The sequence below is a fragment of the Myotis yumanensis genome, unplaced genomic scaffold, assembly GCF_028538775.1.
Source record: "Myotis yumanensis isolate MYYU_CA2020_CCGP unplaced genomic scaffold, mMyoYum1.0.hap1 SCAF_4, whole genome shotgun sequence".
In the NCBI taxonomy this organism is placed as follows: Eukaryota; Metazoa; Chordata; class Mammalia; order Chiroptera; family Vespertilionidae; genus Myotis; species Myotis yumanensis.
In genome coordinates this window covers 78,290,516-78,302,579 of record NW_027223755.1, presented here as the reverse complement: position 1 = coordinate 78,302,579, position 12,064 = coordinate 78,290,516, and the positions used below count along the sequence as shown (strand labels likewise).

At 57.4% G+C, this 12,064-nt stretch overlaps 1 protein-coding gene across 2 annotated transcripts in view; it reads right to left on the bottom strand.

The window, feature by feature from the left end:
- The window catches only part of ARPC1B (actin related protein 2/3 complex subunit 1B), a 12,693-nt gene extending 629 nt beyond the window's left edge, over nt 1–12,064 (bottom strand). The window contains exons 1-10 of one of the 2 annotated variants that reach the window (XM_070412589.1): nt 11,820–12,064; nt 9,408–9,495; nt 6,101–6,177; nt 5,030–5,134; nt 4,372–4,594; nt 3,534–3,641; nt 2,325–2,531; nt 2,167–2,242; nt 1,039–1,241; nt 8–98 (exon numbers count right to left, since the gene is read on the bottom strand). In XM_070412589.1, the coding sequence (XP_070268690.1) occupies nt 8–98; nt 1,039–1,241; nt 2,167–2,242; nt 2,325–2,531; nt 3,534–3,641; nt 4,372–4,594; nt 5,030–5,134; nt 6,101–6,164 (1,077 nt within the window). In that variant the 5' untranslated portion in view covers nt 6,165–6,177; nt 9,408–9,495; nt 11,820–12,064. The remainder of the gene's footprint in view (nt 1–7; nt 99–1,038; nt 1,242–2,166; nt 2,243–2,324; nt 2,532–3,533; nt 3,642–4,371; nt 4,595–5,029; nt 5,135–6,100; nt 6,178–9,407; nt 9,496–11,819) is intronic. The other variant, XM_070412588.1, reaches the window with a different exon arrangement.

The window sequence follows — 12,064 nt, the reverse complement described above, 5'->3', positions numbered from 1 at the left end:
GACTCACCTTCACATCCCAGATGCTCATGCCACCGTCCATGCCGGTAGTGCAGAACTGCGAGCACTTGGCCTTACCCCCGCTGAGCACCGAGATCTGGCTGCAAAGATGATGAGGGCTTTACCGACCCCAGCCGGTGCCTGTGCCTGTGCCTGACTCCAGTCCAACCTGCCCTCCAGGAGCTCTTGGGGGAACTGACTTCAGTGAGAAGTCCTGGGGTTTGCTCGCAGAGACAGCCTGGGAGGCAGGCTGTGCAGGATCACAGAACAGGGCTCACGAGTCTGCTTTAGGAACAGCAGTTGTGTGCAAGGTATAAAGGGCAGCCCAGGCAACTGGAACAAGATACAAAGGCCTGGGCAGGGCATGGAGGATGTGTGTCTGGGGGATGTGTGTAGTGACAATAGGGTGGCAGAACAAAGTGAAAAATGGGGCTGGGAGATCGAGGAACTAGTTCTGAAGAGCTTTGAAAGTGGACAAAGGTGTTTGGTCAGAAGACATCACTGTACCCGGCAGCCACAGGAGGGCTTAACTGGCTCGGTCAGAAAGTCTGGCCAAAGTTCTTTATTTGCCACAGGGTGCACACCTTGGGTGGCCGGATTTGGAAGTTTTGGAGGGTCTTCTCGTCACACCCTAGTTCCTCAGAGGCTGCAGCTGGAGTCTTTAGTTCTGCCACCAGTTCACCAGTTTCTAGCCCGAGACCAGCTTCAGCTGTGGCCCCGCTCACAGCTGGTCACTGTCTGGCCAACCGAGAAACAGGCCCCGCCCCTACGATGGTCCTCACACGACCGCGTCCTACAAATGCTGACTGGCTGCCCCCACTGATTGTATTATGCAACCTAAAGAGAGCTACCTGGCTCCCAAACCAGGGGTCGCACCTCCAAGCTGCTAGAGTCCAGATCGGACCGCTCCCAGGCCCACCGGCTCCAGGCCCCATCCTGCCCCCCTGGCCCCGCCCCCACCTGCCTCCTTTCTTACGCTGCGAATCCAGGCCCGCCTCCGCCCCCCCCGCCCCCCCCCAGGCCCCCCAGGCCCGCCCTCACCTGACGCTGTTCTTGTGCAGCGAGTCTAGGCCCGTCCCGCCAGCCACGCCCTCGGAGCTCGCCTTCTTGTCGAGGTTCTGGAAGCGCTCGCGGGCTGTCAAGCCGCGCTGAGAGTTTTGCTTGGGCACGTCCAGCCGCCCACCGGAGCTCAGCGTCCCCGCGGCGCCGTCGTAGGTAAAAAGCACCGGAAAGCAGTCGTGGCCCTGTGGTGGGGGCGGGTGCTATTTGAGCACAGGCCGAGGGCAGGCGCAGCGCCCCCATTTTCCGCCCGGGGAAACAGACTGGAGGCAAGGCGAGCCAGCAAGGGGCATTGGTTCATGAGTCTGGCGGCCGCGCAGGCTGGATGGACTTGGATGGAGGAGCTACAGGGAAGCTGATGCCAGCTTGCGGACGCTGCCAGACCAAGCCCAGGTAGAGGGACCAGATGTTGGGGGTTAACAAATAGGGGTGGCTCCTACCCCAGTAAAACCAGTGTCTTGATGAGAAAGCTTGTTTGGGACCTCTGGGAGCCCAGGGATCTTCTGTCCTAACAGGCCAAGTGGGCTTGATCCCCCTCTCGGACCCCCATCATGTTTGCTGAGGGTGAAAAGGGACTTGACCAAGGTGGGCAGAAGGAGGGAAGAACAGTAGTGCCCTCTGGACACGTGGTAGAACTGCACCCCCCACACACCCCCACTCTGAGCGAGGTGTGACCCTGTCATTTCTACTTGCCAATAAAATAGGCAGAGATGTTAAGATCCATCCAGGGCATGATCTCCACCTCCCCCTCCTTCCTCCATGGCTGTTGGGGGAGCATTTTGGTGACAAAGCCTCTATCTGCACTGAGCAGAACCCTCCTCACAACACCCACACTGGACATATCAAGTGAGCAAGAAATCAGTACTTACTATGTCAAGCCCCTGCAGTTGGGGAATTTTTTTTGTTATCACAGCATAATGCAACCTATTCTAATCAATACAGATCTATGGACGAAAGGATGGATGGATGGAAGAAAGGAAGGGAGGAAGCGGGGAAGGAAAGCGGGGAGGGAGGAAGGGAAGGAGGGAACACGTGGATATAACTGCCTGGGCACCTCTGGGCTTGAGGGGAGACCTGTTTTAATTGGCTACTGCTTCCCTCCTTCCTTACCGCAGCCACCAGACTGTTTTCTGTGATGAAGGTCACGGCCAGCAGTGGCAGCGTTTCAGAGGCCAGAGTTGTGACTCTGAGTGAGAGAGAGATGTCAGCCACCAGCCCCCTCCTGCTCTATGCCTTTGTTGTCCTCCCCTTGGGTGACCAGTACTCACGCCATCTTCTTGTCAGCATCAGCCAGGCACACCGTGCTGTCATGGCTGACCCAGGCCACGCGGCTGCCACTGGCTGAAAAGCAGACACCGTGCACCCAGCCGCAGCTACTGCTGGACTCGAACATCAGCTCCCCGAAGGGCATCTTGGAGCCCCATGGGGTGGGTGCTGGTCGCTCCTCCACTTCCTTTATGTAGGCTGAGAATATCCTGCCCACAGAGGGGAGAAAAAGGTGACTGGGTGTCTAAAGAGACTCCCTTTCTCAAACCAGCCTGGGAAGGTCAGAGCAATTGGTTAGAAGCTCATGATACCAGAGCCAGCTTTTCATGACCTGCACCTGCACAGGTGGTCAAGTCTGGGCCTCGGTGCCATCTTTGTGCAATGGAGATGGGCCAGGAGGTCTCCCAGCTCAGAGTCCTGTGGTCTCCCAGGACCATCCATTGGTGACACACCACCAGGTGTCCTGGTCCTCGTCATGCTGGCCACAACTCCACAGCCAGCCCCAGATGCCCCTTCTCCCTCCTACTCTGCACCTGGAACCATTCCTGCCCCTTGTCTCGCACACTGCTGCTCTCACACACGTTAATCCTCTTCTCTACATCCCAGGACCAGCAAGGGGTCACCTGACAGATCAGGTGCCAACAAAACAGCTCCCTACCCACCAACAGAGCCTCATCAGGGCATCCTCCTCCCCAGGCCCAGGACCTCCAAGGGGACCTGAGCCTGCGGGAGCCTTGCTTCCCAGGTGGAGATTCAGAGACCCAGGTCATCTGCCTGGAGCTGGGAGCTGGAGGCTTGGGACACGTAGGGCTGCTGAACCCAGAAGTAAAGAACAGCCTATGGCTACTGGGGACTCTACATTCCAGGTCTTAAGACAATGAGGCAGCTTATCAGTCATTTATTCCTTAGTGTGAAAAAGTACACCACTCATTTTCCTTCAGACAGAAGCCAGGAAACGGAAGGGGTGGCAGATTCTAATGAAGCAGGAGAGGAAGGTCTAGGAAGGAAACCTTGTTGACATTAAGAGGTAGGAAGAGGCCAAGACCCTCCCCGGGCTAGAGACAGGCGCCAATGATGATCCTAGAAAGAGCAAAACCTCACAGAGCCCAGGTCACCCTGCTGGCAGCAGAGCTGGTCTGGAAGGCAGCGTGTAGGGCTCCCCTCCACCCTCAAATTCCTGTCCCATTGATGTCAGAGTGCCACCCTCTCACCGGCACTTGAAGTCGCAGGAGCCTGCGGCCAGGAGCACGTTGTTGGGGTGCCAGTCCAGGCTGAGGACGGTGGAGCGAATGGGCTTCTTGATGTGCTTGCACACCCACCTGGATACGGCAGTCAGGCAGGTAGGGAGAAGAGAGAAGCAGACCCACATACTCACTGTCAGGGGCCTCAGTGCCCCAGGAACTCCAGGCTCCCACTGTGCCCTGCAGACCAATGCGGTCCAGGAGAGAGGGATCTGGGCACTGCTAGCCGATGGGCCTATCAGGGCCAGGTTCAAGCCAGTAATGTGTGGGAACTCTATATCCTGTCTCCTTTAAAACTCATGACAACTGTGGGCAGGCTCTGTAAAGCTACTAATTGGCTAGAGTGGAATTTGAACTTGGGTCTCCCAGACTCCAGCTGAGCTTGTGCCTGGCCTCTGGCCTCAGGGATCCAGGGGAGATTATGATGTGGCCGGAAGCTTGTGGCTGGGTACCTTGGGCAAGTGACTTTGCCTCAGAACCTAACTTTGCTCACCTGTAAAGTACGAACAGAAGCCCAGTTCAGGGGGCTGTGGGGAAAGCAATGCCAATACACATGCAGGGCTTAATGCGAGGACCACAGAGGTGGCCTGGTGTGGTTTGTCCCCTGTTACTGAGACAGGGCTGTGGGAGCACCCAGTGGTGTGCAGAGCCCCTCACCTCATCTATGAGGTCCAGAGAGGTCACACTTCCCCAGGGTGGTGTGAACAGAGAGACCAACACCCCATCTGGTGTTTTCTGGGTCCCACCACCTGTTAGTCTGCAGCCCCGCGTACCTCCCGGCCCATTCAGGCTCCGCCCAAACACCCACCAGTCATTTTCCTGTTCGAAATAGCAGATGGAGATGACACGGGAGCCGCTGCCCACAGCGAACTTGTTCTCATTGGGGGCCCAGCGCACACAGCGAGCCGCCCGGTTGATCCGCAGGATGACAAGGGTGGGCTTCCACGTGCGGCCCTTCAGTGTCCACACATACGCATTGCGGTCTGTGCCGCAGGTCACAATGCGGTTACTCTCAGGGGCCCAGTCAATGCCTGTGGGAGGGGAGGGGACACTAGGTTGAAGGGAACTAAGCAGAAGTGGATGACTCTGAAGTTCCATGTAGGAAGGGCTCAGAGGTCACAATCTGAATGAAAGCGGTTCCCGGGGTGCTACTAGAGCTTATTGGGGGTGTCACAGTTCCGACAACTATCACCAAACATGCTGGAAGGCCAAGCCAAGAGACAGAAAAGAAATGGGTTATTGGAAATGCTGAGCTGCTGGATCAGACCTTTCCTGAAGCCCACAAACTCTGAGTTTTACAGTAACATGAACCAGCATAATCCCTTTATAACTTAAGCCACTTTGAATCAGGGTTGTGTTACAACCCAAACTATCCTACCAACACAGTGAGTGCATGGATGGCCCTGGTTAGTCGTGTCTACCCCTCGCCTCCTTTTAGGAGGGTGGTCCCAGCCAGCCTGACCCACCTGTCACCTGCCCGTTGTGCTCCTTGAGCTCATGCACCTTGGCCCACTTGGCTCCACTCTTCTCATAGATGTGCACCTCATGGTTGTTGGGGCAGATGGCAATCTCTGCAGGAAAGACAGCAGGGTGTGGGGAGTCAGAAGATGCACACATGCCCAGGTTCCCCATTGCCCTCAGCGACCCTCTAGCACAGTGGTTCTCAACCTTCTGGCCCTTTAAATACAGCTCCTCATGTTGTGACCCAACCATAAAATTATTTTCGTTGCTACTTCATAACTGTAATGTTGCTACTGTTATGAATCGTAATGTAAATATCTGACATGCAGGATGGTCTTAGGCGACCCCTGTGAAAGGGTCGTTCGAGAACCACTGCGTCTAGCAGGAATGCCCTTCAAGACTAGCTGGGCAGCACTTTGTCCTTTGAGATTCTGACTCCTCTGCCTCAGAGGGGCCCCCTGAAGTCCCTCAGGCCCTGCTGGGGCTCTTCTTATGACACCTCCCCAGGGACTGGCCCCTCTCACATGGTCCACCCTGACGTGCCCACAACAGTCTCATGACCTCTGGGAGCTTCGCCCAGTCCCCTGCTACTGCCCTCTGCTCTCAACTCGAGCCATGGTCCTTGCTGTCCCACCTCAGGGCCTCTGCACCTGCCCCTTCCTCCCTCCCTTCCTTTAGGTCCTGTACAAATGTCACCTCCTTTGAAAGGCCTTCCCTGGCCACCTTTTCTAAATCAGCACCTCTGCCTCCACTGCTTTCCCTTACCCTGTGTGTTCTTCATAGCTCATCTCACTACCTGCCAGTGCAGGTCATGTCTGCAGTCCTTATTCCAGCCCCTCCCCCAGCCTGGGAACCCCTGCCCCTACAGCCCGCCTACTTCTGTTCCTGCTCTCAGCTCCACCCCGCAATGCCCACTCGCCTGGCTGCCCCTGCTTGTCCCAGAGCGGCTCATCCCTTCCCTCCTAAGCACTCAGGATCAGCAGTGAAGGAGGGGGACTGTTGGCCCTCACAGAGCCCACAGTCCAAGTCCGGCCACTTTAATGCCCTGTGTGCTCCGGGGGACGGAGGGCACTCACGCGTGCGGTCCTTGTTCCAGGCGTGGCAGCTGATGGGCTCCATCAGGAAGCTGTGGTAGGCCATGGCTTCTCAGCTCCTGTGCCCAAGGAGGTGAGAACCCAAGTCAGCTCTACCCCCGCCCCAGACCAGGCCCCAACTGACCTCACAGGAGGGCAGTGGGACCACCCTGCCTCCTAACTCTGGGCTGATGCCTTGCTTCACTCCTGGGACCTGTTTCCCTTGTAAAATGACAGCTCTCATGGGATGTCTTTGAGGCTCCAGGGAACAGACCAAGGATGGGGCGGGAAGTACGGGGGTGTTGAAGCCCCTGTGAGTGGGGTGCACAGGGACCCTGCGCCAGACAGGCCATCGCCCGTCATCTGTGCCTCAGCTTTCTCATAGAGCTCCCCCCAGAAAAATGGGGTGAGGATGAAATGAAACAACCTCAAAAACCGAGAGCAGCGCCCTCCATACCCAGAGCCCTGGTCTTCCCCACTCTCTTCCAGGTTGGTTAAGAGGGGGGAGCTTCTGTAGGCACCTGTGGGGAAGGGCACAGGCGGACAGGCAGACAGATCCTATTTTCATCAAGAAAACCCACTTGCTGCTCCTGTGGCTGGGAGGATGGGCTGCACTGGGCCTGGCGTGGGTGGTGGGGTCTTTGGGGTCCCAGGGTGGCATGGATGTGAGCTGAAGGAGGGTCCAGAGGGCAGCTAGGTACCAAGAGGAGGGGGGACTGGGCCCAGCGCTGCAGGTTCAGGCCTGGTGGTGGTGGCAGCAGCAGCAGCTACTGGACCTCCCACCTGGAGAGGGGCCACAGCTCACCCCCCAGCTCAGGCCCTGCACCTCCCAAACCTCCTCCCACCCACTGGCTGAGCTGCAGGGGAGGCCATTGGGCCTGAGGAGGGGTGGGGTCTGCACCTAGAAGGGTCACCCCCCGCCTGCCTTTACCCTCACCCCTCCTCACAGAGCTCTGCTCATTTCCACTCTGGACTGACGGCCGGCTCCCAACAACTGCCCTCGCAGGCCACTCCCTCCCTCCTGGCTGTGACCAGGGGCGAGGCCCCCCTGCCTCCTCTTCATGCTGAGTTTGGGGCCCTCAGCCACCTCCGGCCAGGCAGGCGGAACTCCTGGCCTTCACACATGCTACTCCCTCTGCAGGGAAGGCTGCCTTCTGGGGACAGGCCTGATGTGCCTTCAAGGCCAGTCCTGCCCACATTTCACACCTGCGTGCCATTCTCTCCAGCCCACCTCTGCGCTACTAGGCCAGTGGTTCTCAACCTTGGCTGCACATTAGAATCACCTGGGAATCTTTTTAAAATCCTGATTTCTGGGCCTCATCCTCCAGAAATTCTGTTTCTTTGTTATGGGGTGGGACCACAACATTAGTAACAAAGAAACAGAATTTCCGGAGGAGGAGGCCCAGAAATCAGGATTTTAAAAAGATTCCCAGGTGATTCTAATGTGCAGCCAAGGTTGAGAACCACTGCACTAGGCAAAATCCTACTTATCAGTAAAGACCAAAGTGAACATCACTTCTTTGGCAGCCCAGGCTCAGGCCACACATGCTCATGCATGTTCAGCCTTGTACACACACAAGCACACTGCTCCCAGACATGTGTTTTCGGCCTTGCACACACACTAGCACATTGCTCCCACAATAGCTGCCTCCCTGGCCTATCTCCTTATAAGGCCTCTTTGTGTATGGCAAGGCCACGGAAGTGGCTGTGGTGGCGGAGCTGTCAGCCCAGGTCAGCGTGCCTGAGGGGGATTTCCCCAAGCTTCCGGTGCATCTGGGCTGGGCTCGTGTTGGCTTCCAGTTGTGCTGGGGCAGGGTGTCATCACTGTCTACACTACAGATGCTCAGGAATGGGAGCATCAGGCTTGTCTGACTGCTCAACTGTGCTAATCTGCCTACCCCGCTACTCCAAGGTCACTAACAGGGCAGGGGCAGGGCTAAGGCCAGAGCTCACTTCCAAACCCCTAGTCCAGCTGAGGCCAACCACCCTGACCCCTTCAGTCCCAGGAGGCCCAGAAGGAAGAAGCCCTGTAGCTGCACCCTGGGGTGAGGGTGGGAGTCCCTGGATCCCAGACCCAGGCTCAGAGTTGATCAGCAGAACCCAACTTCCCAGCTCCAACTGTGTGGCCAGGCATTTCTGCCCCTTGCAAGGTCTTGGTGAGTGTCCAAGGACATGTGAAAAGCCTGTCTAGCATGATGTTCCAGAGTTCCAGGCTGTGAAGATGGAGAGGCTGGGTCAGCTGAGGACAGTGGCCCCCATACTAGCAAGTCATGTACCTGGGAGGACTTGGGGGAGCTCTGACCATTTTTTCCTGGGGCCCAAAGGTTCATCAAGCTGGCAAAGAGGCCACGTGCACAGTGGGGCAGGCCGGGGAGGGAGGTTCAGACTACACCTATCAGCAGTCCCACTTTAGCATGAATTCAGAGAGAAACACTTCCTAGTCCACTGAACCAACACCTTAAAGGGGGCAGGGGTTTCGGTTGAAGGGAGTGGGAGAGGGGAAGATGCACTTCCCTTTTTCATAACTTCTGCAAAGCACCTGAAACCAGCAAGAGCCTCAGCAATGACTCCCAACCCCCAGGCACAAAAGAGGAAATGAGAGCCCAGAGAGGGGAAGGACTTCTCTAGCCACTGTGGCCTCAGGGCTGTGGCCTCCTTGCTTAGGAATCAGTAGATTGTCTCTGTGTCAGACCCCGGGAAGCAGCCTTCACACTGGGCCACCAGCCTCGGAACTTTGACTCAAGCCCAGAAAACCTCTACCCTCACTGCCAGCCAATCTCCTGCCGAGGAAAATGCTGTCAGGGCTGCTTTGCTCAAGCACGTTTCTCAGGGATGATTTCTGGTGGAGACAAAGAAAGGCTGAGGCTGTGGCCTCTTGGACACCCACCCACTTGTCCTCATGGCTCGGTGAGCCAGCACTCTGTGGGCCCCACTCTGAGAGGAGGGGACCCTGGGCATGGCATTGGGACTTGCCCCCTTCACCCCCAATCACCTCTGAAACTGAGTGAGGCTGGGGGAACACGGACCAAATCCTGAAACTCCCTGCTCTGGCCCCGCCTGGAGCCAGGATCTCTCTGTGGTCCCCATGTCCACACGCAGAGAATGCTCAGTGTGAATGGGCCCAGGAGCACCCGTGGCTGGTGGTGTGAGGGCAAAGAAGAGTGACATGGGGGCTAGGAGTGGGTATGGGTCCCCAAGGTGGGGTGTGGGTTTCCATCCAGGGGGTGCCAAAGACCATGCACTGGGGCATAAGCCCCACGGGGACAGGGATATTTGTTCACTGATGTATCCCCAGAGCCAATCAGAATACCTGCCAAACAGTAGATGCTGAATAAATATTTCTTGAATGTGGTTGAATGAATGAATCATATCCTTCCATGTCTGTCTGAGGGGATGGTCTGTAAGGGATATGCCATATTACTTCAGTGGCACATGAATGCAATTTGTACATATTTACTGGTTTACTGGAGAGCATGTGATCAAGTTTTTTCCCTGATAGGGTCAATGATCAGAAAAGCTCGGAAACCTGCAATCGAGAGGGTCCTCTGAGGATACAGGGTGACTATAGCTCCTTCTAAAGCACAGCAAGTCAGGTGAAGGGTCCCAGGCCTTGGGGCCCCTTCCTTACAGTGCTGGGTTCAAATGATGGCTCTATCCATACCGGCTGGGTGCCTCAGCCAACGCTTTCCTCACATCTCCATCCAGAAAAGGCTGGGGCTGGAAGGCACCCACTGTAGGTTTTTTCTTACTTTAAGAGAAGCTTTGCCAGCCTTCCCTGAACCCAGACGTTTGGCTGTATTTTTGGCTAATCCAGGCAGGAGGTGCCTGGAGCAAGGATCTCTGCTTTACGGGCGCCCAGGGAAGTCCCCACCCAGCGCAGAGGCTAGCTGGAGAGAGCTGCCAGCAAGCCATTTTGCAGCACGCCAAGCAATTACTCAATTTCCTGTTGTGTGTGGAGCAGCCCTTGCCACCCCAGACAGACCAGCCAATCCCTCCTCCCTAACTCTGCTCCTGAATTCTCACAAACCAGGCAAAGTCAAGTCAAGAAACACAAATGAAAACAATCACAAAGCACCATAAAGCCCCAGTTCAAGTAACTCAAACAAAACAACCAAAAAACACATAAAACTTAATGCTGGCAGGGCTGTAGAGAAATTCTAATTTGTTGCTAATTTATTCAGTCTTTCTGAAGAGCGATGTGATAACGCTCAACTCAACAGCTGGGTAGGAACAAACAGAACAGAATAACATGAACAGGAAATTAAGATCATTAACACTCTTGGGTGACATAAATACATTTTTTTTTTTTTTTTTTTTTTGCTAAGAAAATAGCCACTAGCCACTGAGGGTTTTTTTTGGTGTGTTTTTTTTTTTTTCTCCAAAGCAAACATGTTCATACTAACCCTCTTTGTAATGGGGACAGGGTAGAAAAATCCAGATGACTGCAGCTATGGAAAGAGTACACGTGATATCTACATGGTACTATTTAACGATTACAAGCACATAGGTAATAAACTAGCTTTACTTGGCATCCCTAATGCCCAGGATTTTGACGTACATTCTATTCTCTCTTCTAAACCAAGCCTAGTAAGTTTTTTGTTTCGTGTTGTTTTTAACCTTCATTCTGAGACTCAAACAAAAGCCAAGATTTGCTCAAAGTCACACAGCTCTTAACAGGCACCGCAAACTCTGACCCCAAATCTCAGAGATGAGGTTCACCTGGACGGACTGATCCAGGTGGGCAGGCCTTACCATGGCAGCAGCAGCAGCAGCGGCACACATTTACACTCCGTGTGCCCGGCCCATTAGCAAGCGCCTTGCATGCGTGGCCATGCTTATGCTCAGACTTGAGAGGTCCCCGTTTTCCAGATGAGCGAGGCGAGGCCCCGAGGGGCGGTGGCTTGCTAAGGTCATGAGCCCGGGGAGGAGGACGCTGGCACTCTTACCGGGGTCCCTGTGGCCTCGCGGGCAATGGGTGCCCTACCCTCGGGCAGCACGGACCTCCGGGCGGGGCAGCCGGGGCAGTCTCCAGTCCCCTGCTCCACACTAGCCAGTACTTCACTGTCACCGCCCGGCCCGGCCCTGCCCTCCCCCCTCCCCCTCCCCCCTCCCCCCTCCCCCCTCCCCCCTCCCCCCTCCGCCCCGGGACGGCCGGGCTGTTCACCCGCAGCTGCCCAAGCGGGGCCGATCAGATCCGCCGGCGCCTGGGACCCCAGTTTCCGAGGCTCCGCCGGGGCGGGACCCCTCAGCCCCGGCCCTGGGACACGGCGGGGGAGGGGGCGCCGCGCGGAGGGAGGGACGGGCGGGGACGCCAGCTCATTTCCCGCTGGAGCAACCCGGAAGGTGCAGGATGGAGGGGAAGTGCCGGGGCGTGGATCCCTCGCCGGCCGACCTAACGGGGGGCACCACCGGGGGGCACAGTCGGGGAGGGGCGAGCGGGGAGGGGACGCGACCACCTGGAGGACGCCGGGTGCGGGGCGCCCCCCGTTGCCCACCCCTTGCCCGGCCCGCTGCCCTCAACCCCCGCCCCAGCCCCTCACCACCCGGCGCCCCTTCACCTCCGGGGGCCCCCACATCTCCTGGCGGGTTTCCTCCCTCCCCGCCCGGCGCCCCCTCCCGCGCGCCCCTCATCCTCGGGCCCCCCTGATCCCCGCGCCCCCCTCATCTCCAGGCGATCCCCTCGCCCCCCACCTCGGGGCCACCGACCCCGCACGCCCCTCACCTCGGGGCTCCCGGCCGCGGACTCTGGGCAGTCGACGCGCCGAACCGGCTCTGGGACCCGCAGCCACTTACTTCCTCGTGGGCGGCGGGCGGGGCCTGGCAGCCTCGGCTCCGAGGGGACGGGCGGGGGCGGGCGGCCGGAGGTCACAGGCCCGCCCACCTCCCTGGGTTTGGGGCGCACGGGGCCGGGGCACCCAGATGGCGTCCCCCAGCGCCGTGGGTGCAGAAGCCGAGCTCAGAGGGGAG